The sequence below is a fragment of the Muscardinus avellanarius genome, assembly GCF_963383645.1.
Source record: "Muscardinus avellanarius genome assembly, chromosome: 4".
In the NCBI taxonomy this organism is placed as follows: domain Eukaryota; kingdom Metazoa; phylum Chordata; class Mammalia; order Rodentia; family Gliridae; genus Muscardinus; species Muscardinus avellanarius.
The window spans coordinates 22,398,422-22,422,692 of record NC_137789.1 but is presented as its reverse complement, the minus strand read 5'-3'; the positions used below and the strand labels follow the sequence as shown (position 1 = coordinate 22,422,692).

Sequence of the window (24,271 nt, the reverse complement as noted above, 5' to 3'; positions counted from 1 at the left end):
CACATCGAATGATGAACGAAACCTTACGAGAAACCCAAAGCCACGCGTGGTGTTTGCATGACATCTGCAGAAATCTCTGATTCACAGCCCTCTGGAACCTAGCATTGAAAAATACACAATGCAACCCAATTCCCAGCTCAAGCCTAAGCAGAAGGCATCTCTGCTCCCAGGAACGTTTCTACTGACCTGCCTACTTAAATGTTTGCTTCAGAGATCATTTTCAATAAACAGTTGTCACTTGGAAATAAACAGTCTGGACAATGTATGGTTCATTTGGGATACTGAGAAAATAAACAATCCAGGGGATGTGTCTTTTTCATCTTCATAGCCCTTTCTGGAATGTGTGCTCGGATCCTTCCCTGCTTTCCCCCCAGCAGAAACTTTTATTTAAAATAAAGCTGTTTATTTGGCATTTCTGGAAGACCCTGTTTTGAGAAAGCACAGCAATGAAAGTCTTCGGAGCCCTGCTTCGAAGCAACCAATTCATCCTGCTGCTGCTTTTTCTCTTGCAGATTCAGAGTCTGGGTCTGGATATCGATAGTCGCCCGACCACGGAAGTCTGTGCCACACACACCATCTCACCAGGACCCAAAGGTGAGGAAAGGAAGCCCCAATTTTCATATAATACATATCATCTCTTTCCTAGTCTCTCAACCCCACTGTAGCTTTTCAAGGACTTTGTCCTCTCCTCTCTCCAGAACCCTCCTCCTTCTCTTTTGAAAATCAGTAGCCTCTCACTTAAAGCTTTCCCTTGCTCTTAGGTGAGATTGGAAAGAGGTTGGGAGCCCTGGAGCAGGAATCAAATAGAACTCCTAGGGCAGAGGGAAATCTTTCCCATTCTGTCCCAGAGGAAGATGCAAAATGGAGGTATTTGTTTTCAGAAACACTTTCTCTAAGACCATCTATCTCTATCTCTATGCCTGGGCTGTTTTTCTTCCTCTCTTTTCTCACACTGATTAGGCAAAAGGTCAGTAAAGTAAAACTTAACCTTAAACATATTTAATGAGTTCCTGGGTTCTAATATATAAGATGAATTTTTTTTTTTTTGGTCAGGGATTGGAGGTAGTAAATAAATGAACGTTTCTTTATTTGAAAGTAGAGTCTTAGAGGTCAAGTGTCTTCAGGTGAAAAATGATAGAATATTGCCTTGCAAAAATTTTTTTGCATGAGGAGCCAAGGTCCAAAGGTGCTTCAAGCAAATGGTTGATAAAATATCTGTTTTCCTGGCTTCGACTCTTACCCTTTTGTTCTGAAAGTGGTCACTGCACTGCAGATTGGAGCTCTCTTATTAGTAATTCATGTTAGGTTTCTCCAGGCTATACGGTAGAAGAATTGCAGCTGCTTAAAATTTTAAGTAGAAAAAGGGGTTTTTGCTAAATAAATAAATAAAAATAAATAAATAAATGTGCTGATGTTTTGTCAGTTGTTTAAATGTGTTTTGCTTAAAGTGCATTTTTTCTTAATCAGTGAATTAATTTCCTCCTAAGATTGCAATCCAAGTTTTAACCTTTGATACCATTAAATAAATGCAGGAGGAACAATGAGACCTTGGGGCTTCCAAATAATTTCTTGGGTGAATAGATGAAAAATGTGAGGGTAAATGTTCAGAAAAGAAAGTTTATTTTTTTTGTTTTTCTTTTGTGTGTGTGTGTGTGGGGGGGTGCTGAATATTGAACCCAGAAGCTGGTTACCTCTGAGCTACCTCCCAAGCAAGCTTGCTTGCTTGCTTTCTTCCTTCCTTCCTTCCTTCCTTCCTTCCTTCCTTTCTTTCTTTCTTTCTTTCTTCTTTCTTATTTTGAAACAGGGTGTCACTAAGTTTCTGAGGCTGGCCTCAAACCTGTGATCCTCCTGTCTCAACCTCATGTATGCCTGGGATTACAGGCATACATGACCACACCCAGCCAAAAAGAAAGTTTTGGTTAGCAATAAAGTATTTACTTAAAACCATTACTGGATGGGCCATAGAGTTGTAGGAAACTTCCTATTTTTCCCATGGTGATGTCATAGTCAGTGCTGAAATTAAAGTTTTCTTTGTGAAAATGGGAAGAGCCATTTGAGGATGAAATTGGTAAACAATTCTCCTGGCAGAGAACCTCCAATTTTCCAACTAGAGGAAGAATAAAATGTTGTTAAAAATGTCCAGAATGCAATGCATTCCAGTCCAACAATTCAAATTCATTCTAATTTGGCGGTCATACTTTAAATACCTACTAAAGGTCAGGGGCCGTCATAGGCACAAGTGGTACAATGAGTAATACTTTGAGTGTCCTACAGAGTAGAGAAAGGAGTCATTACAGATAGGAAACAGAGGTCAGAGCCGATTCTCTGAGCAGGCAGTTGCTGAGCTGGGTCTTAGGGATGGTTTTCTTTGGGCACCAGGGAAGGAGTGCATTCCAGAGATGGGGTAAACCTTGGCAGAAACAAGAAAAAAAAACATGCAGAATGTGCTTGGAAAAGAAGCCCATTAATCTTTGCTCCTTTTCTGGGGCGGGCCCTGAAACTTTGCATTACATTCATTCTAAGCTCCTTTCTTAGTGAAGAGATTCTATGATTGTAGAACGTACTGGACACCTCAGAAGAACTAGGCATCATGACAGATGCTGAGGGCTTGAAGCTAAGATAAGGAACCCACCCTGGAACTTCTACCTACATGGCAAGTTGAGAGTTTGAAGCTAAGATAAAGAACCTATCCTGGAACTGCTAGCTACATGGCAGGTTTGAGATTAGATCGCAAACTTTTGGGGATTGGAAACTTGTGTTTTTCTTTGCAAATTGCCTATTGCAGAGGGTGCAGTGTGGTTACACGTACTGCCGCCTTTTATGTGTCTTTTTATGTAGACACCAACAAAAAGCAACACACAGCAACGTCTACCATCTCCTCCTCTTCATTCCTTCATAATCCTGTAACAGCCCCTCCCCGACCCCAGACAAAGAAGACTTGTCTATTTCATTCTACAGAATGGAAAATCAAAATGCTGGATAGCTAAGTAAACATTTGAAAGGACCGGGCTATTGCTTTTGTTCAATATATTTTGTCCAAAGATCAAGGCAGTCTGTATTTTTCTTTATGCCTAATTATCTGATTACCATATTTATGGCAGCACTGAGTTCAGAAACTTCTGGGAAGCTGACAATAAAAGGAATTTTTCTAAAATTCGTTTGGGAGGGTGGGAACCTCGTAAAATTATTTAGAGTTGCAAATGCGAAACCAATAATACTATTCAGTTACAGCAACTCAATATGCAGATACCATTTTTGCAGATATTTCCCAAGTGTGACTTAGTGGGAAAGAAGGAATCAGTTTCAGTCTTTTCTTTTTCGCTTTCTCTTTCTTTTGGTCCTGGGCATTGAGCCCCGGGGGCTCACTAAATTGCTGAGGCTGGCCTCAAAACTGCAATCCTCCTGACTCAGTTCCCCAAGTACTGGGATGATAGACGTGTGCCACCGTGTGCTGATGGTTTCAGTCTTGATCTTCAGCATGGTATTTTTAATTAAAAAAAATATATATACATATGTATGTATACATATGAATATATGTATATATTATATGTGTATATATTACATATGTGTTTATATTACATATGTGTTTATATATATTATAAATATCATATGTATATATAATATATGCATATATAAAGAGAGAATTAGTGCCTTGTAGCCATACACCTTAATGCAAGATGGTAGAGGCATACATGCATGCATTGCTCATCGAGCCCTTCCCCAATTCCTACCCCACTTCCTCCCCCTCCCTCCTCCTCATGTTTGACTTAGTGATTGCCTTTGATATGTTTGTGAATGTATATCCTGTATATTATGGGATTTCTCTCTTCGCCCCTCTCATCCCCACGAGTTAGGTCGCCTTATTTGCTCACCTGTGGTTTCTCCTTCTTTGTCTAAAGTTCTTCTGTGACCCTTTTTCTCCCTAGCTTCTGCATATTAGGGAGAGCATCTGAATTTTTACTTTTTGTGACTGACTGATCTCACTCAGCATGCTATTATAGACACTTATGCCTTTGCTTATTTATGTGAAAATTAGGCCTTCATCATAGATTCATCTTAAAAATAATAGAATCCATGTTAAGTTGAAGTTAAGTACACATCATAAATACATATTTAACAATTCTCCCTATTCTCCCTTACGTATATCTATTGAGTAAAAATTTGAAGAATAATCATGGCTCTAATTTCTTTGACTCAAGTCACCATTATTTTTCTATGTCTTATTATCTGATGCTGCCTAGTAGGAAAAGTTTTCCTTTTTGTTTTTTTCTACTTTGGTGGTTTTTCTTAGCAATTTATGTGAAATTCTGACCTCTAGTGGTTTGACCTGAAAATGACAACAAGGACATTCTTTTTAAAAAGATTTTTAAATCATTAAGAAATATTTGGAAGGTGATTTAAAATGTTCACAAAAAGTTAAAATGCATTGTTTCATTTAATTTTTAGCTTTACTATGTTGCATAAATTTCTTAAATTTAAAAATAAGAAAACAGTTTCAGTGAGGCCAGGTGGAGTGGTCAAGGTCTTTTAATAGGGGTAGTCATGCAACACGACATGTTGTCCAGCATCGTTCCATGACATGCACTAGTTTATTCTAGTTATATAGAGAGTTTTAAAACATAGTGAATGGTTAATTTTGGTGATAAGAAGTGTACAGGACAATGCCTAAGAACTTGGAGTTCACACCTGGAGTTTCTACCTGGAGTTCACACCTAGAACTCACACCTCACAGCTCAGCAGTTGTAGTGGACACTGAAATGTGCAGAAAAGAATAACATGTGTCCTTTTTGATAATATACATTGATTGATTCTTCCTCATCAGTCTGTTTAGAAATTAACTCTATTTTAGCCGGGCGTGGTGGCGCACGCTTGTAATCCCAGCGCTTGGGAGGCTGAGACAGGAGGATCACACAGGTTCGAAGCCAGCCTCAGCTACTTAAGTGAGGCTCTCAGCAGCTTAGTGAGACCCTGTTTCCAAGTAAAATATAAAATGGGTCTGGGAGTATAGCCCGGAGGTAGAAAAAAGCCCCTGGCTTCCACCCCCAGTACCACCAAAAAAAAAAAAAAAAGAAAGAAATTAACTCTACTTTAGCCTATTGGTTATCTTGACTTCTCCTAGCTTTTTAGTTTATTAAGAGCATTTTTCTTTCAATAACATTTTTATGTTTATGGCTTATAAGGTCCTTTTCTATTGGTGTCTTCTCAACTTCTCCCACATCACTTCAAACTGCTTTTCTACTTGTACTCTTCTCTGGTCTTGCCTTTCGTTTCTGGCTAAGGGCCCTGATACTTCACTTGATGCTTCCTCTGCCTCGTCTACCTTGATCTCAGAGCTTCCCAAAGATCGTTATTTCTCCTCATGGAAGTAGCAGCCCAAATACCAAGAGCATGGCAAAAACCTGTCTGCCTGTACCTTCACTGCCTTGGTTGTGGTTGTTATTTTTGGTACTGAGAATTGAACCCAAACAAATTGTTCTTCCGAGCCACAATCCCTTACTTTTTTTTTTTTTAAACAGGATCTCACTAAGCTACCGAGGGCCTTGCTGAATTGCTAAGGCTGTTCTTGATCTTGTGATCCTTTTGTCTCAGCCTCCGAAGTACTGGGATTACAATTGTGCACCACTGTGCCCAGTGGCACTGTCTTTTATATTTCCCCAAACATCTTATTATTTCCACAGACTTATTACTAAATAAAAAGCTCTTGTTTAGTTTATATAGAGAGAGTTGGGCTTAGAAAGCAAGCTTCATGAAAACAGGGTCCCCATCCATCTTTCCAAGTATGTTTTCCTACTACTTAGAAGATTTCCTGAAACATAGTGGGCACTCAGTAAATAGTTTTGATTAAAGAGATGAACTCAAATTTTCTAATATTCTCCAACATTTTAGCAACAATTTGGCTATTAATATAACTTCAGAATGCCCTCTATATCCGTAAAAGGCATTGCACTTGTTCTCAAAAAAGGGTTACTCTTGAGGGGGTCATGGTCATTGTGTTGCTTCTCCAATGGCCAAGGAACCTCCCTGTCAGTGGCCATTGCTTCTTTGCTAAGTACAATAACACTACTCTTCTGTGCTTCTGTCTCACTGGTCAGTGACTGTTATGGTTATATATAGAATGTCCCCTGAAGAGCTCATGTATTAAGATTTAGAATTGATATAATTAAGTCCTGAGAGTTATAATCTCATCAGTGTGTAAATCCATTGTGAGGGATTTACTGGGTGGTAACCTAGGCAGCTGAGGCTGGAGAAGGTGGGTCCCTGGGGTGTGGCCATAGGGACTGTGCTTTTTTCTTTGTATCCCTTCTTCTCACTCTCTCTGCTTCTGGCCTTCCTGATGTGAGAGCAGAGCCTTGCTTGCTCCTTCTCTTTGCTTCTTGCAGCCATGCTTTGAACTCTGCTGATATAAACCAGCCTGATGTGACTGAAATTCTAGGATCTCTATAAAACTGTAAGCAAATAAATCCTCCTTTCCATAAGTTGTGCGGTCAGTTGTTTGGGATTATAGCGCTGAGAATTCTTACCAAGACACTGACTTGCTGCCAACTTATTCAATAGGGAGAGCTTTGGGTTCCTTCTGAGAACACTATAACTCCTATGAGCAACCATCACTTCTCTTCCACATCTATGGGCTGTAATGAAATCACCAGAGAAAGGCTCTCTCCCCTGCAGCATGACTCTCCTGGCAATGTGGACCAGGTTAGCAAAAGCAATAATTCTAACACATATTACAAACCTGCCATTTCCAACTGTGCAAAGATTTCACAATCATATTTAAATTCAATTATCTCAACAGAATTTGAGGGGGGAAAAAGTAATTCCCTTTGGACAGATGAAGAAACTGAGATTTTGATTATTAAATCAGTAGACCAAAGCCAGAAGGGGCAAGGTCAGAAGGGGCAAGAAGAAATTCAATTCAATTATAGTTAAACTCTGGGTCCCAATCATCCTGCTTATACACTAAAGCAGCCTGAGGGGCTCTTGGCCAGTGTTGACCATTTTTATGAAGCCAAATAAAATATTTCAATTTTTACTTCAAGCTTTTGTCTGTCCCCATGGAACTCATGGCATATATCTGAGGGCCACAAAATACTAGGTGTGTGAAACTGCCTGGCTTTGGAAAGAGGGTCTATGCCTATAAGGAAACCTTGTTGTGCTCACCCCTATTTTATGGGATTTTTTTCAGTGAATCCCATAGCCAAGAGAAAATGAATTTCTGTTTGGCCAGCTACTATTTTACTAGATATGGCTCTTTATCCCAACAATTGGCATAACTTCGCCAAATACTTCTCATGCTCTAACACAGAGGCTTTCTCGTGACTTTCCCAAACAGAAGGCCAGATTTGCCCAGGAATATCTTGCTTTCTCAAATTTAGATTAAAGTCTGACTACCTACAAGGCAACTCTCATAGATAATTTGGCATACTCCAGTTATTTTTACTTTTCTGAAAACTGAGGCCCAGAGAGATAAAAATAACTTGTTTTAGATTACAGTGACTAATAGGTATCAGAAGAACAACTAGAACGCAGATTCCAGATTCCTGGAATTGCTCCGTTCTACCTTGCTCCCTACCTGTGCTCACCTTTGTCATGTTCATTAAGCATGAAGTGATCCTTCAGCTTATAAATCAACAATAGAAAAAGTGTTCTGCAAGCTCAATGTACAAACATGCACAGAATTACTTTAACTCGGTCACCTTGATATAAGTTAAGCCGCCTTCTCCTTTCTCGTAACTTTATCAACAAGGTTAAAGTATACTTTTCCCCCAAACCTTTGTTATTAAATTCATTCATTAGATTCTTTTCTTATGCATTTTACTATGTAGTTTATGCATAAGGACACACCAATATTTTAGGCAGATTGCTGTTTTAACTTTTATATTCCAGCGAGTAGATGTCGGAAACCACTTTTTTCCCTCTTCTTCTCCCTTTGAGTGGATGCCAGGAAAATTCAAGGTCAGGTCAGGAGGAGAAAAATAAAACTTCAGTCCATCAAAATGTAGATAAAGATGAGCCAGAAGGCAGTGGATGGTAATGATAAAAATATTGTTTCATTTTAACAAGGGCATATTCTTTACCTCTGCCATTTATCTTTCAACTCCTTCACATAATAATTTGTCCATTTGACATTCATTAGCAGTGTCAATAGTAATAGCTACTTGCACATTGGTAAGAATCGTGTGTTTTGACTTTGGGCTGTCACTTACCCAACTATGTAACCTTCCGCCTCTCTGTCCTCATCTTTGAAATGGAGATGAGGAGCCAGGTGTGGTGGTACACACCTATAATCTTAGTACTTGGGAGGCTGAGATAGGAGTATTGTGGTTTTGAGGTCATCCTCAGTGATGTAGTGAGACCTTGTTTCACTTTGTTTCAAAATAAAAAAATATAAATAAAAAGGGCTGGGGCTATAGGCTTAGGGACAGAATGACTGGGTTCAATCTTCAATTCCAAAAACTTAAAAAAGAGGATAAATATATTGTCCATTACAAATGCTCATTTTGAAAACTAAAGTATGTTTAACGTGTAGCTTAGCTGCCATTGTTCCTTCCATTCCCTTCCTTTGTGGTTACTGTCACCATAAGTTTTCTCTCTCTCTCTCCACTTTCCTAAAGAAAGGCTCACAGATTATAAAGTTGGCTCTCCAAGTAGAGAGGCAGTCTTTCCTGCAATGCCCTGTCTATTCCTGACTGCAAAGTCAGCTTTCCTTCTTCAACGCTCATAATCCTGAGACACCCTTTCTGTTCACAAATAACACCTCCTTTCAGCAGTGCTCTACTGAGCCTTGTGCTCCTGATAAGTAAAACAGGAAGAGTAACAGTGCAAACACCCCTGGTGTTGAGTCAAAGACTAAAGGACACACCGAACCCAAGCCTCAGCTCTCTCATTAATAACATGGGGATGATGAAAACGATACCCCTTTGAAGAGGAAATGTACGTTAAGGCATACTGAGCACTAGTCATAGAACTTGACACAGTGCTGAGGGCTCTGCAAATAGGACCCAGATGTAGACTGGCAAAATGCAAAAAAAAAAAAAAATGATGCTGTGTTTTCTGATTTTTTTCTGTACTTTTTCTTTTCTAAGAAATATTTTTTCTTTCATTACTGTCTGTGCCCTAGGCAAGATATTCTGCAGGCCTTGGGTCATGGGGGATGTGTGTGAATCAAGCACAACTTACATCTTTGACTCCATTAGAATGGTTTCATTAGCCCTCCCCCCATCTGTGTCCTCATGATACTCTATCCCTATCCAGTCTGCCTGTTTTCTGCATCACATATTTGGCCTGTAATACCTTATAATTTCATAAAATTCTTTGGATTATATTTTATAGCTTTCTCTCCTCTTTTAGAAAAGGATTGTAAATATGTACTGTAAAAATCTGACATGCAGAGACTGGAGTGAAGCAGGGTTTAAATAATTTAATATTGTTCCCATTATTTGTTCTGATTGTGCTTGATTTGGAAACTCTGGGAACACCATTTTAGGTCTCTTGTGGCCACTTGACTACAATTGTATCTGTTGAATTATATGCATATAAGTTTTTAGAAATTGCAAAGGGTATATCAATTATTTAATTTCAGGTTTGCTGACATAAAGAGGGATTGCTGTTCTTGTTTTAAAAAGAAGGGAATGAAAGCATGCTTCCGTTGCTTGTGGTTTGATGCACAGCTGTGAGCAAGTATCCTGAAGAGGAATCCTGTGTCCATTCTACCTCCTTAAGTATGGACAAAGGATCCCTAACCCACTTGGCTCATGGCTGGAGCTGAGATCTATTAGCTGAATAGTATTATCTCAGGAAAATCTGCCATGTCTTGGACAGGTTAGATGGACTGGTGATAACGAATTATTTGAAGAGGTAACACAATACTTCCTGTACTCAAGAATGTTTAAAATGTGAGGGCCCTTTATCTGATGCTCATACTCAGTAGACATGTGTAAGACATTATTAGAGGACTGGGTACTGTCAAGATATTTTAAATAGTGTTGTTCTTTCTGGTCTAGAAAATAGTTTTTCCACTCAGAGCCAAAAGCTGCCACAAGGTCATGACTCTTTCAGCATAATGCATTCTAAGGAGCTAAATGATAGGACAACCAGAGACGAGGCCCATGTGTCCAATGGGATGTTGGAATGGATTGGACAGGGTGACAAGATGCTCCAGACTATTGTGTAAATACCCATAGAAAACTGGGAGGCTGATATGCCACAAAGAGATCTCTGGAGCTATTTACCAGTCATCCAGCACTGTGCTTACCTCTGGAAGAGCAAGCCAGGACAGTGCACCAGTCACTGTGGGGTGAGCCAGTATAAGACCAAATTCATACATCAAATATACCCAAATGAAATAAAGCTCACATAATGTAAAAAGGCAGGGGCTGTGACCTACTTTCCTGGTTGTAGTATCCTTAAGAAGACATTATATTTTTCAAAATCAAATGAGCTCAAAATTTGATTAATCTGCATAGTGAAGGGCTTTCTTATCTCTCCCTGATCAGGAAAGACCATCCCATGTTGGGATTATTTTAATGAGGCGCAATCACACTAACATGAAGTTTCTGCTGATCCTTCTTCCTGATTCTCTAACATTTTAATTTTGAACAGATGAATGTGTGCAATGTAAAATGTCCAGCGTCCACTGAGGCCACAGGGAGCTCTGCTCTGGTGCTGACAAGTGTTTATTAATGGCAACTGATCCTGCCCAAACAGATTCTACCCCTTGTTGCTCTATTGTATATTTTCTCATCTTCCTTTTAGGAATATAGCTGCATAAGTGGGGAATGAGGGGTTTTCTTTGGATGGGAGAGCAACATAGGTGAGTACAAGCCAAGTCTCCTATCTCCTATGTCATTGATCTTTCCAAAGTCTTACCTTGTGAGATGCCAACAAACACACTGCAATTTCATTTTAGTAACATATTCATAATGCCCGTACGTCCTTCCTCACCAAACTCTTAGGCATAGATCATGTCTTGTCCAAGATGAAGCTGAATTCCCTAGGTCCCAGCAGAGCTTGGTAGCTAGTAGAAATGCAATCAATATTTTTCAATGAGTGACTGGGTGAGTAAACTGTGGAGCTTTGAACATCACTCAAGAGCAAAGTGTTCCACTCTTATCACACACACAAATAACTTATACTGTAATTAAGTAAGTTGACATCAATACAAACTATTAAAGAAGAATGCATTATTTGAATAATACTTCAAGGCAAAAATTAGAAAGTAGTAACAAGAAACCATATGGTAAATTACCAAGGACGTAATTCTACCGATAAATTCAGAGAAATTAGAAATTACTTGAGACAGAAATTGTGCATATGATTTATAAAGACAGAGGGATACTATACTTTTTCAGCATTATTTATAATGTGTTTTTCAAATTGCAAGAAAATTTTATGTGTATGGTAGCATATGACATGTATAAAGATTTATGAAGCTGAGATAGTTTAAGAAAAGCGAATGTTTTTCTTTTTTTCAGTGTTGCCCTTTGGATTCTAGATCCATCTCTCCCTTGACATTCATACTCTTCTCTGTATGTATCTTATTTACTTTTTTCTTATTCTAAATTGTATTATACTAAACATATTCCTCACCAATAAACATCTTGTACACAATGAAATGTGGAACTCACTCCATATCCAGAGAGCTTTCTCTAACTCATTATTTTTATGATCAGCATACAATTCTGTTGTTTTAATGCAGCTTTAATCGTTGGCATGTAATATTAATTATTATATTTTTAACCAATCTCATGATGATACATTTTCAAATTGTTTATTTTTTACAACTATAAACATTCTTGTATATTCACTCATTCTTACAGTTATTACCATAAAATAAGTTCCTTAAATGTAAATTAAGGCATGATTGCTTTGTATTTTAATCATTATTGACAGATTATTTTCTGTAAGTGCAGCAATTTACCCTGTCAAAAGCAATGAAGGAGAACATTAAACTCTCTACATCTATAATACCTTTGAAACTGATGGTGACATATGATGTCAAAATTTACATAGATATGTTTCCCTAACTAATAATGAGTCTGGACATTTTTCATCTCTTGTTTATTGTTTAAATGTTTTGGCCATAGCCATCTTTTTATTTTACTTATTGTCATTTTTGCAAATCCATTTGCAAAATTTATTCACCTATTGAGACTGTTATCCACTTATATGTCCTAGTGTTCAATATTTTCCTTGTCTATCATTTATTTGTTGATAAACTTTGTATGTATATTTATGTGGTCTCTTTTACAATATAAAAACTTTAAGTTTCTCATATGTTCATCTCTTTCTGTCTTTTATAACTTTTGGATTTTTCTCTGAGTAGACAAATCTCAAATAAAAAGACAGAACTTGTGCCACTCAGTAGAGGGAGGAACTGTAGGACATTTTGATGAAAAATAAACAAACAAGTTGAACAGAAAGAGAAGGTTATACAGGTTGATGCCAGAAAATATCATAGGAAAGTCCCCTTGATGACAGACTGAGAGTCTACATACTAGAATAATAGTCAGGATCTACACATAGAAGAACTGTTGAAATGTTTTGAATAGAGAAGCAGCATGATTAAAATGCTATTTTATAAAGATCTATTTGCAAGATGGTTAGAAAAAGTGAAGTTTAAATTCAAGAAAAAACTAGCATTGCAAAAACTATTTATTGAAAAGAAATTATTCTAGGTGCTTTGGATGCATCAATTAATTAATTAAACACTATTAAGAACATTTAGGAAACCAACTATATGGGACAAGGATCAGGGCATAAGGATAGGAAAAGGCAAAATTATGGTAGTGAGAATAGGATAAAAGAAAAGATGAATATGAGAAGAATAAAAGATGGTGATAGATAGATGAGAGGAAAGAAGAATGGTCAAAGCTGACTTGGGTATTGAGCCTGACAAGTTAGAGCTGGCAGAAGTAATAGGGAAATAAAGGCAAATTAGAAGAGGAAACAAAGGAATGGGGTACAGGGTAGTACAGAGGCTGTGGTTTGTATATTTGCCTGAGCAGCCTTATGAGATTATAAGCCATCACCACAGACCTACCAGCAGACTGAAGTCAATTCATTAACCAGACACTGTTGAGAAGGACATTTCAATCCAGTACAAATCCATTTGACTGTATGGTCATTATTCTCACATTTATCCATTTTGTCTTTAGGGATGTTACTCCTTTTATGTTGAGAACTCTGACTGTGCAAGTACTTCCTTCATCTCAGACTTTGTGGCCAGTGCTAAGATTGCGAAGGAAAATGTATCACCCAGATCTATAACACAGTGTGGTAGTGTACTATGAAATGCAAGGAAAGTACCTTTCAGAGAGTGAGATTAATTCTGACTACTAAAGAGGGAAATGAGGGCAAGAGCATCAGTACCTAGAGGATTCCATGGTAGACAAGTTAACTCATGACCTGTACCTGTAAGATACGTGTTCAAGAGAAGATAAAAACCCTTATGAGCTTTTAGATGGGGTTGTTCCATCACCAACCTAACTTTATAAAGTGACAGATATATATGTCTGTTTATTTTCTTTGCACATACCTTGAGATATAAATTTAATTTGGTGGAGCCCCATCTAAGAGATTCCATCTAGTTTATCTGACAAAAGAAAGGTAAGTTGGGAATGTGTGCAGGTGGACTCAGGCATTCCCTCATAGGAGGTTCCATAACAGTGACTCTTTCAGCGTCTATCACAGTAATTATCTGTTTTCATACCCTGAAGTTTTGACATTCCCATGAGGAAGAATCTTATTCTCCTGACCATTATCTAGTAGTTGTATTAGTAAGGAAACTTTTCTTTGCTACTACTAGAATCCAATACCAACCAGACTTGCATTGGTTTCTAAAAAAAAAAAAAATACAATAAACAAAAATGTAAACAACCCCCTAAAACAAAACAAAAAAACAGGAAATAAGGATAATTTATAGACTCATGTACCAGAAAAAGATTTGAGAAGCATTAGATGCAGGTGCTTGAGTGACATATTCTAGACTTTGTGTTCTTGCTTTGGTTTTTTCTTTCCCCTATAAAGTAGGTTGTCTCTTCATGGTATCAAGACAGATTCAAATGCTTTAGTGAGAGTTTCTCCTCTCTCTGATCCTTGCAGACAGATCAACTGTCTATTTCTTGAAAGTTCTAATGAAAATCCCTAAATTGACACCTGTGAATACTTATTGGGTCATATGTCAATTTGCTGAATTAGTTACCATGAATATCCAAACTTTATGGATTGAAAATGAATGAGAATTGTTTCCTACAGTAAACTGTGAGCTGTTACCAGAAACCAAGGAAATGCATAGGAAGAAAGTGAAAGCAATATGTGCCCACTGTACACACAATATTCATGAATAGTGAGAGCAAGGAATTCTTTTTGAATCTTACCATTCATACTCTTATTTAATATTCAAGTAAATCCAATGGAAAGGGTTATTATCCCCATTTTCCTAAACAGGAAATTGAAGTATAAAATTTAATTGATGTTTAAATAATTTATTAAATAAAATTATTTATTAAAATTCAACATTTACTAAGCTTAATTATTGACTAAAGGGTATATATACATTATGTAGAATGCTAATAAATTATTAAGTATTTAGAATACTATTAAAGATCTATTATATGGATCTATTATATGTATTCTATTATATGGATCTATTGGATGTATTATATGTATTCAGGATATGAATCTAAGTCTGTATAGAAACATATATATATATGCACATAGATAAATAAAAGCATATATACAGATGTGCATGTTATATATGTATATATACATATATACATATATTTATTTGTGTACATAAAGTTTAATGTATATATGTATGTGGAGGTCAACATAGTTAAAATATTTTATAAAGATTAATTTGTAAGAGTTTGGAAAAGTAAAGTTCATATCCAAAAAATAGTATTGCAATGATTATTTATTGAACAGAAACTATAAACACCATTAAGATTATTTAGGAATCACACACATTCAATTTTATGTACACACTTAAATATGTGTGTGAATAATTTCTATGCCACTTGTACTAACCTTTCAGAGCAACTCTGAATGAGTGTCCTATGGGCTAATAGGTATGTGGTTCCCAAAAGTGGAACCAATTAGCCAATTATATCTTTAAAAAGAGCTGCTATCTTTCTTATAAGATTCTAAGACAAACTTTCCTACTTAAAGACACACTTTCCTATGGATTAAGATGCGGCTGGAACCCTTATAGTTCTATCCCTACAGTAGGACCAGAATAAGCAATATTTTTGAAGCACACTAAATATGTTAGGAAAAGTGTTAAGTGTCCAACATGAATGATCTTATTCCATGCACATTCATCATAATTCTGTAACAAAATGTTAGGGGAGAATTTTAGAAAAATCTCCTAAAAGACTCCTGCCCTGCTGCCAGGTAAATATATATTTTCTACCCCTGAGAAGGATAATATCATTTATTGTTTTTAAGCCAGCACCACTGAGGACCAAGCATTCAGGGTAAGGGCTATTAGGGGACGTTCAATGTCCAGATTGTAGGAGCTGGTGAGCAATATAAAAACTGAAGCTGGGAGTGTGTAAGTTTTGCCCAAGAACTTCATAGTATATCATCCACCTTCCCAGGAACAACTGCTGTTTGTGAATCACAAGCGATCATTTGTCTTCTTCCAACAACTCTATTAAAGGCAGTCTCTTGACCTATTAGTAGAAATGGAGGAGAAAATGGAATGATTTGTCATGATTTGTTTTAAGTTCAACAAGATCTAGGTCTCCCTTTACAGCTAAGCTATACTGTCTGCAATGGAGACAGCTAAGCTGTATTGTCTGCAAGTTGTTCTTTATTTAGAAATCTTGCTGCTTTCTGTTTATGCTTTCTTAAGATAAGCTTGAATAAAACTTCCCCCAGTGTCTCAACCTAGGAAAAAGAGCTGTATTAAAGTAACACCATGGCTCCAGATTCTCTCTATGGAGTATGCCTGTTGCCACCTCAGGAGGCCAGCAAGCCCTGCTTACAGAGGGATCACTCCAGTTACACATAGCCTCCTCCTGTCAATTCTCATTAACAAAGAGATTGGTGCTAGGTCACAGAAACATTTAGATAGTTAAGCAATTTCACTGTCAGGTAATCAGAAGTAGCAATACAGGTAATTCTGACATCACTAGGCACTACATTTCACAGGGAACAAGGGAACTAGTTGAATGGTTTCTTCTTCTACCTACAGTTTCTACCCCAAATCAATTAATCTAAGAAGTATGTATCTCAGAGTGAGGAAACCATCCTCAGTACTAGAGACCCTAGGACAGGAAGTAAGTAATAATTTACTTTCAGCTATTTGTAAGAAAATAAAGACTTTGGAAAGCTGGGCATGGTGGTACATGCCTCTAATCCCAGTACTTGAGAGGCTGAAACAGGAGATTCACAGGTTCAAGGGCAGCCTCAGCAATGTAGTTAGGACCTCTGCAACTTAGTGAGATCCTAGGGGTATAGCCTGGAGGAAGAACACCTGCTCTGGTTCACGTCACAGTGCCAGAGAAAGAAGAAAGAAAGAAAAGGAGAGCGAGAAGAGAAAGAGAGAGAAAGAAATAGAGATGTTGATATCATACCTAAGTTCAAAAGGCTAGTCAGCTTTCTATTGCTGTACCAAAATACCTAAGGAAATTAACTTATTAAAAAAAAAGGTTGGCTGGGTGTGGTGGTGCATACTTGTAATCCTAACATTCGGGAGGCAGAGACTGGAGAATCACAGTTCATGGACAGTCTTAGCTACTTAGCGAGGCCCTTCGCAACTCAGTGAGATCCTGTTTCAAAAATAAAAAGACTAAAATCAAATATCAACAAATACTGGCGAGGATGTGGGAAAAGAACTCTTTTACACTGTTGGTGGGAGTGCAAACTAGTTCAGCTGCTATGAGCTGCTACAGAGATCAGTGTGGAGATTTCTTAGAAAACTGGGAATGGATCCATCATATGATCCAGCTATACCACTCCTGGGTATCTTTACAAAAGGGTTGAAATCAGAGAACTACAGTAACATATGCATACCTATGTTCATAGCAGCACAATTTGTAATAGCCAAAATATGGAACCAACCTAGGTCTCCATCAACAGATGAATGTATTGCAAAATTATGGGTAATACACACAATGGAATTCTAGTCAGCTATAAAGAAGAACATAATCATAGCACTCACAAGAAGATGGAAAGATCTGGAGAACATTATGTTAAGTGAAATTAGTCAAGCACAGAAAGAGAAAGGACATATGTTTTCTCTAATATGCCCAAACTAGGGAGTAGTGGGAATACCAGAGGGACTCCAGATAATGGAGAGGAAATCTCAGCCAAGCTAGAAGGGAAGGATAGGAGAGGAAGAAGGCTAAGGTTGATTAATGGAGAAGCTACATCCAAATATGTATAACAGTATGCATATATCATGGTTAACCTGGACACTGATTGTTGGAATGGGGAACGGGAACTGGGGGTTGAGGGGGAGGGCACCAAGCACAATCTAAATGTATACCATTTTCAATATGTTCCACATATAAATAAAATACAATATAAAAAATAAAAAGACTAAAAAATAGGGCTGGGGGTGTAGCTCAAAGGTACAATGCCCCTGAATTCCATCCCCAGCACCGAAAAAAAAAAAAAAAGGTTAATGTGGCCTATGAATTTTGAGGTTCCCTGACTGGGAAAATCCATTGCTTTTAGGCCTCTGATGGACATGGGAATGACAATGACAGAGACTGTGTGACAGAGAAAACTATCACCTGCCCAGAAACAAAAGAGAAAGAAGGAGGATCTGGGATCCCAGAATTCCTTTCAAAGTCATGCTCTCAATGACCTATAAAACTCCCATTAGACCTCATTTCTTAAAGGTTCCACCATCTCCTAATAGCACCGCATTGAGAACCAAGCCTTTAAAACAAGGGGAGATGGAGGACAGCATTTAAACTATAGGAGCTGCTAAGCAATGAAATAAGGGCTTGAACTGGAGATATATACGCTTCAGCCCCTGGACTTCATCAGAATCAGCCTCTATCTATAAGTGACCAACCATCATTTGTCTTCTCTCAACCACCCTGTTCATTGCAGTTTCTCTATTTGTAGTCCTTTCAGAAAGAGAAAGTGGAATTATTTGTCATGATTTTTTTCAAAGAACTTGAGCTAACTCCTTTGAATTTCTGCTTTTCTTTTCAAGTGTTCATTTCTTCTTTTTACTAGAAGCTTTCTATATAGCACAGCAGTGGGGGCTTAAGATAAGCAAGGTCACAGAGTTCTATGAGGATGATATTAGCAAATACGTGAAGCCCATTAAAAAGTAAGGCTGACACAGTGGTAATGTCTTTCCATAGGAGGTTGATCTTACCCTTTAGTGACACTTGCCAAAATATTTAAGAAAGATAAGTCATGTCTATGATTGATTTTTAAAAACTAGAAAAAATAAAGAGATGAAGCAATGACAACATGATTGATTAAACTCAGCAATAGGTGCAAATGTCTTTTCATCATGAAAATCATGCAAAGATTTTCATAGTAAAAATAATCACAGTCAAGTAAAATGTAAGCTCTGATTATGAGATGGAGTTGAGGTAGTGAATACAACAGGATAATCACTTTTATACTTCCTTTCTTCCCTTCTATTCTCACTAAAGCAATAAAATAAAAACTACCAGATGAGCTATGTTGAGCACCATTTATCCATTATCGCCTTTCATTCGCCACAATACTATGAGGTATGGATTATTTTCTCCATTTTATGGATGAAAAACTGAGACTCAGAACTGAAGGTCATGCATCAGGGACTTAACACAGAGTACTCCCTTTCCTCTCAAAGGTTGTGCTGAAAGAACTCAGGACAGGGAAGGAGGTCTGTGAAGGCAGCCAAGGTATGAGGAACTGAGTGAACAGGAGAAGATGAGGCCAGCAGGCCCCGAGGAGGCCTGAATATTCCAGTAGAGTGACTGTAGAAGGAAATGTGCTGGTCCATTGTATGGCTTCATTAGTATATCTGGTATATATGAGAGGTCTGGGAAACAATTAATGACTATTAAAATTTCCAAACAAGAGAGTAACATTGGCATATATGAAAGGAAGATGTAAGTGGCATAGGGATGTTACATATTGAGCAAGAGTTCCTACCTCATGAATGAAGGACATGGTGTCACCTCTGTCCAACTCAATGCTAAGGCTGATTGAGAGAAAGATTGCTAACAACTTTTTTCTAGTCTCTAAGGTTATTTTGACTATGGGAAAGATATAGTTTTCATTGAATTTCTTTACCATTTCCAAACTACATGCACTAATTTAAAAAAATTTACTTCCTTTGAATACAAGGTACCAGCCCTAGGTTCAGCTCTTTAGTTTCAAGGTAGAATTAAATTTTGAAAGACTATTTTTCTGCTTGTAAAAAAAAAAAAAACTACCTTAAAAAAAAATGTGGCCAACTGTCTGCTCTGTTGGAATTCTGCTGGAGAGATTATCACAGCAAGTAAATGGCCTGGAGGGGCCTTAAAAAATCATTTTTATAAAACTGAAATTCATTTATTTCAGTTTATAGCTTTTCATCTAATTTTCAAATGTAAGGGGTGATTTTCAAATGAAGGGGAGGAAATCAAAATAGCCCTATTAATCCAAATGAAATGTGGCCAAGAGGATAAAAGAGGACAACTGCGAGCCATGTGGGGGATCCTTTCCAAAGCTTGCTTTCATGTCTCCCTTCTGTTCTCATTAAAGCAAGTCCCAAAGATCAAATGAGCCAGGACCTGAGCTGAAGGCAAGGACACAGCTGTTTACTTCATTTCTGCCTCCTGCTCCCCCAGGCTGGACGCAGCCACATAGATCCTAAGAACAAGAATCGCATTTTCACCTTCCCGACCTCCATCAACAGCCACCAGGGAGCAGCAGACGACTATGTCACCTACCTGGCTGCCTCCAGTAAGAAGTGTGCTAGGAACTGATGGGGAAAGCTCACAGGAAGAGGAAGAGGGAATAGAAATGACGCCAGCATTCCTCTCCATGTAATTTTATGAGGTAGCCTTTCAGTGAGCAGGACATCCCTCCTTAGTCCCATTGCACTGAATAGCAGTCCTTTGCCCAGAAAAAGGTAACATCAGAATTTGCACCATTGCTCCGAATCACACAGCTTGTTCAGAACTTGGGTTCTGAGGATGAATGGTCTGGTTTCAATTCTGACCTTACCATTTATAAACTGTGTAACCCTATAGAAGCTACATCACTTCTCTGTGGCCCACCATTTCTTCATCTGCAAAGCGGAGCTCAGAATACTATCTATCTTAAAGGTTGTCACAGAGATCAAATTATAGGACACACATCAATCCTGAGATTGCGGTTGGCACATAGTACTCAAGAATACTCTTATTATGTTTGTAAACTGTTTTATGGTTCACATATAGTCTATCCAATTCTACTGTATGTTTTAACCACCAGATTCAGGCCAATGCTAAATTCTGGGCCTGCTAAAATAAGCCACTTCTAATCCCAGCCATTTCTCAGGTCGCAGAGGGATATAACTTATGAGAAGAGATAAACTGACACACCGAGTGTGCAGTGTTGTTTGAAACCACAAAGGTAATTAGAGGAAGGATGTAGTCCATCCTGGGAGTGGTAGAGAGAACTTCCTGCCAGAAAATGCCTTTCCAACTTGACCCTTGCTGAAAGAAAAAAAGATCTCTTTTGGAAAACAAAACTGTTGATTTTTTTTTCTATTATACAAATAAGTGAAACAAGGCTCAGAAAAGTTAAAGGACTTCCCAAGGTCCCTCAGCCAGTGAATGCCAAAGGCAGATCTCAATTCCAAAGGCAGGTCTCAATTTTACTAACTTACCTCAAGGAAACATTCCTGGGGTTTAAGTCATTAAAATAATTAGCTGTGGTTTTTTTCTTTTATTCCTTGCTATCTCTCTTGTTTAAAATATAACAAAATTTTTCTTGATCTCTCCTTTTGTCCTGAAAATTTTTGCAAAGTGCCTAGTTCTCCAAAATCTACCATCTGTTTATAGTCGCAGACGCCTAGACTGAAAGCGGCAACCATGTATCTTTAGGGTTCAGGAGGGACAGAAGGATGTATGTTGTTGAATCCTCATTCAACAGCCAACAAGCTCCATGATAACAAGCAAGCAACTTAACCACATAGTCTCATTATTTTTCTATTGTTAAGCAAAGCAATACTCATTTCTGTTTCCTAGAATTGCTATGATGATTCCATGTCAACAAGGCTGAATAAATTTTACAATCACTTGACAGATATTCACTGTTAACTTTAGCTAGAAAAATAGCGGTTGGTCTAGCCTTTGCCTCTCTCACCTAAGCACATAAACCGTCTACCTCATTTTTGAAAGTCCTCTCCAGAAGCAGCTTATAGGTTCTCTTGGGAAGTACCCCAGTTCCTGACCTATCTCACAATCTGGAAATCCATCTCTCCCATACTTTACTCAGGCTTTCATTTAAAATTTTAACATTCAGCTTTCAGGGGAATGAAAAAGGAGAAGAATCACTGAATACTCTCTTTTTTTTCTGGATGAATCAATATACAGCTCAACTTTCCCCTCAATGATCTAATTCTAGGATTTTACTTTTGCACTTGAGAGTTTTTGTTTCTCCATCTTTCTTCAGGTGATGGACAGTCCTCCACATTCCCTGAGATTACTGTGGTGATAATGTGGGTAGCTGGTTATAACATGAGTGTGTTTGCTCTTTATTTTCAAAGCAGCAATCACATGCTTCCTTTGTTGATCTTAAAACAACTGGGCAAGGCAGAAAGGGCAGATATTATCCCCACGTGAAGGATGAGGATACTGCAGCACTAGAGGAAGGAATGACAAAGGCCACCATTGCTAAGCACTGCTTGCCTCCCAGGTCTTCTGTGTCTGTTATCTAACTGGTATGTCTTAGATCCCACTCTAGTAGGTGTTATTAATTCAATTTGCAGGAGAGGAAAGTGAGACTCAAAGAAAGAGATCATATGTTCAAGTTCTTTCAGATAGTGTGAGCAGGGAAGCTAAGATTCAAGTCTAGACCTGCCTGACTCCAGAAGTCAATAAGCTCATTCACTGGCTCATCACAAATTTTCTCAACCCATTATGACTAACACAACATTAAAATCCTAACATGAAGACCTAACATAAAGACCATCGCTGCTCCCATGGGACAGCTCCACAGCTGTCCCTCAGCCCCCATCTCCTGTCCCTAGATTCCTGGGCCATATTTACAGTTGAGGGGCCCTTCAAACATTGAGTTTGAAATGGATATGGAGTAAAGTAAAGGGAAAATGCACAGAGCTTTTCTTCTTTTCACTCCAGTTTCCAGTCTATTTGGCCCAGATATGTTCTTTCTCTCACCTGAATTAGAGGCCAGCTCTGAGCTGTGGTGCGCTGTACCCACGCCTTCCTGCCCCTGGGGAGAATGTGCTTTGGTTTCTATTTGAGCTGCTTTGTTCACTCTTGTTTTCTGTTTTAAAAGGGGATGATGGTGAAAAAGGAGAAACAGGAGAAAAAGGAAAAGATGGCAAAGTGGGACGCAGGGGCCCAAAAGGTAGGTGAGGAAAGGAAACTGACACTATAATGTGGGGAATCTCTTCTCTCTCTCTTCTCTCTCTCCTCTCTCTCCTCTCTCTCCTCTCTCTCCTCCCCTCCCCTCCCCTCCCCTCCCCTCCCCTCCCCCCCCTCTCTCCTTACCCTACAAAAATTAGCAGTTTCATAATGCCCTCTTCTGCAAAGACACAGGAAATATGTCTCAGACATGAATTAGCTTACTATCTGTGGCTTCCTATGAACTTGTCTGTCAACAAGACTGGTGCATCTTTCTCGAGCTGAATCCTAAGGTTGGCCAGAATGGGGCACTCCTAGAGCCCCAAAGGAGTAGCATTATCCAAACTATGGAAAAAGGGATGAGTTCTAAGTAACACAGCTGTGTTCATAGACGTCTCCCTTCAGAAGTCACAGCTAAGCAACTTCCTTTGGCCAATCTAGAGCTTAAGGACAAAGATTAAAAAAAAAAAAAAAAAAAAAGGAGCAGAAAGAGTTTCTGATCCAATGAAACATTCACCTTTCCCCCAAGGTTTCTATTTTGTTAGCCCCTCTTTCCTTACAAAGATGAATTACACAATGAGGCAACTGGAGGGGTGGGGAGGGGTAGGAGCAATGGAGATGAAAATAGCACCAAAGCTACTAGAGAATGTTTTCATTAATAAAACCCAGAGTAAGCCTCAATGAACCCAACTTCTGGATCGTGATGTATTATAAGCACCTATCTTCTGTGCTTGAATGATTTCCAGCCAACTACTACAAAATGAGTGCCCTTATTTTAAAATCTTGAGTATTTATTTATTTATTTATTTATTTATTTATTTATTTATTTATTTATTTCTCTCCAGTGCTGAGGACTGAACCTAGAAACATCTTACCTCTGAAGACACACCCCTAGCCCTGTTTATTTTTTATTTTGAAACAGGATCTTGCTAAATTGCTGAAGCCTCTCTAAGTTGCTGAGGGTGGCCTGGAACCTGTCATCCTCCTGTCTCAGCCTCCCAAGTACTGGAATTACAAGGGTGCGTCACTATGCCCAACTGAAAAATACTGAGTAATTAAGAAGATTCTCATGTCTGTCATTATTAGTGTAAACTATATTAATGATGCTAGACTATAATGCATCAATAAAAGGATAAAAGTTTAAAAATGGAAAAGTCATAAATAGACTCTTGACTCTATTTGAGACATGCTAATCTTATTTTAGAAAGACATATGTCATCCCCCACAATTTAAAAAAAAAGGGGGGGTTGGAGATGTAGTTCAGTGGTAAAGTGCCTCTGGGCTCAATCCTCAGTGCCCTAAAAATAAAATAAAGCATAAAAATATGTCAGTTGAAAAAATATTCATAGCTGGTAAATATTTTTATGTTTTCAGAAAGCAAAATAAATCATAATTTTAGAAGAACTCAGTAATACCTGATAGTAAATTTTAGAGATAAAAACTCAGCAAGACAATTTCTAATGTCTCTTTGATGACCAGGTTTTATGATTACACATTTCTCTCCTGTTTATAGTAGCCAAGGTTGTTAAGATTTGTTTTTTAAAAAGATAGAAAATAGAATCCCAAAACAAAGCCAAAACAAATTCAGAGATGAACAGATCCAGAAGAGTCCAAGAGTTCTCCTGCTCAGCTCCTGTCTAACTTTTAAGTAAAACATCCTCTACTGTGGTCATACTAGAAATATTGCATCAGTAAGTATTTTCGTATCATCATCCCCAGAACTGTCAGAATAGCCCACATTTTAATTT

The 24,271-nt window shown here is 38.1% G+C and overlaps 1 protein-coding gene across 1 annotated transcript in view; it reads left to right on the top strand.

Moving 5' to 3' along the window:
• Window positions 1–395: 395 nt before the first annotated feature.
• The window catches only part of COLEC10 (collectin subfamily member 10), a gene marked incomplete at its 3' end in the record, with an annotated part of 41,423 nt that continues 17,547 nt past the window's right edge, over window positions 396–24,271 (top strand). Inside the window, exons 1-2 of the mRNA XM_080695330.1 lie at window positions 396–594; window positions 22,456–22,527. Of these exons, the coding sequence (XP_080551456.1) occupies window positions 447–594; window positions 22,456–22,527 (220 nt within the window). The 5' untranslated portion in view covers window positions 396–446. The remainder of the gene's footprint in view (window positions 595–22,455; window positions 22,528–24,271) is intronic.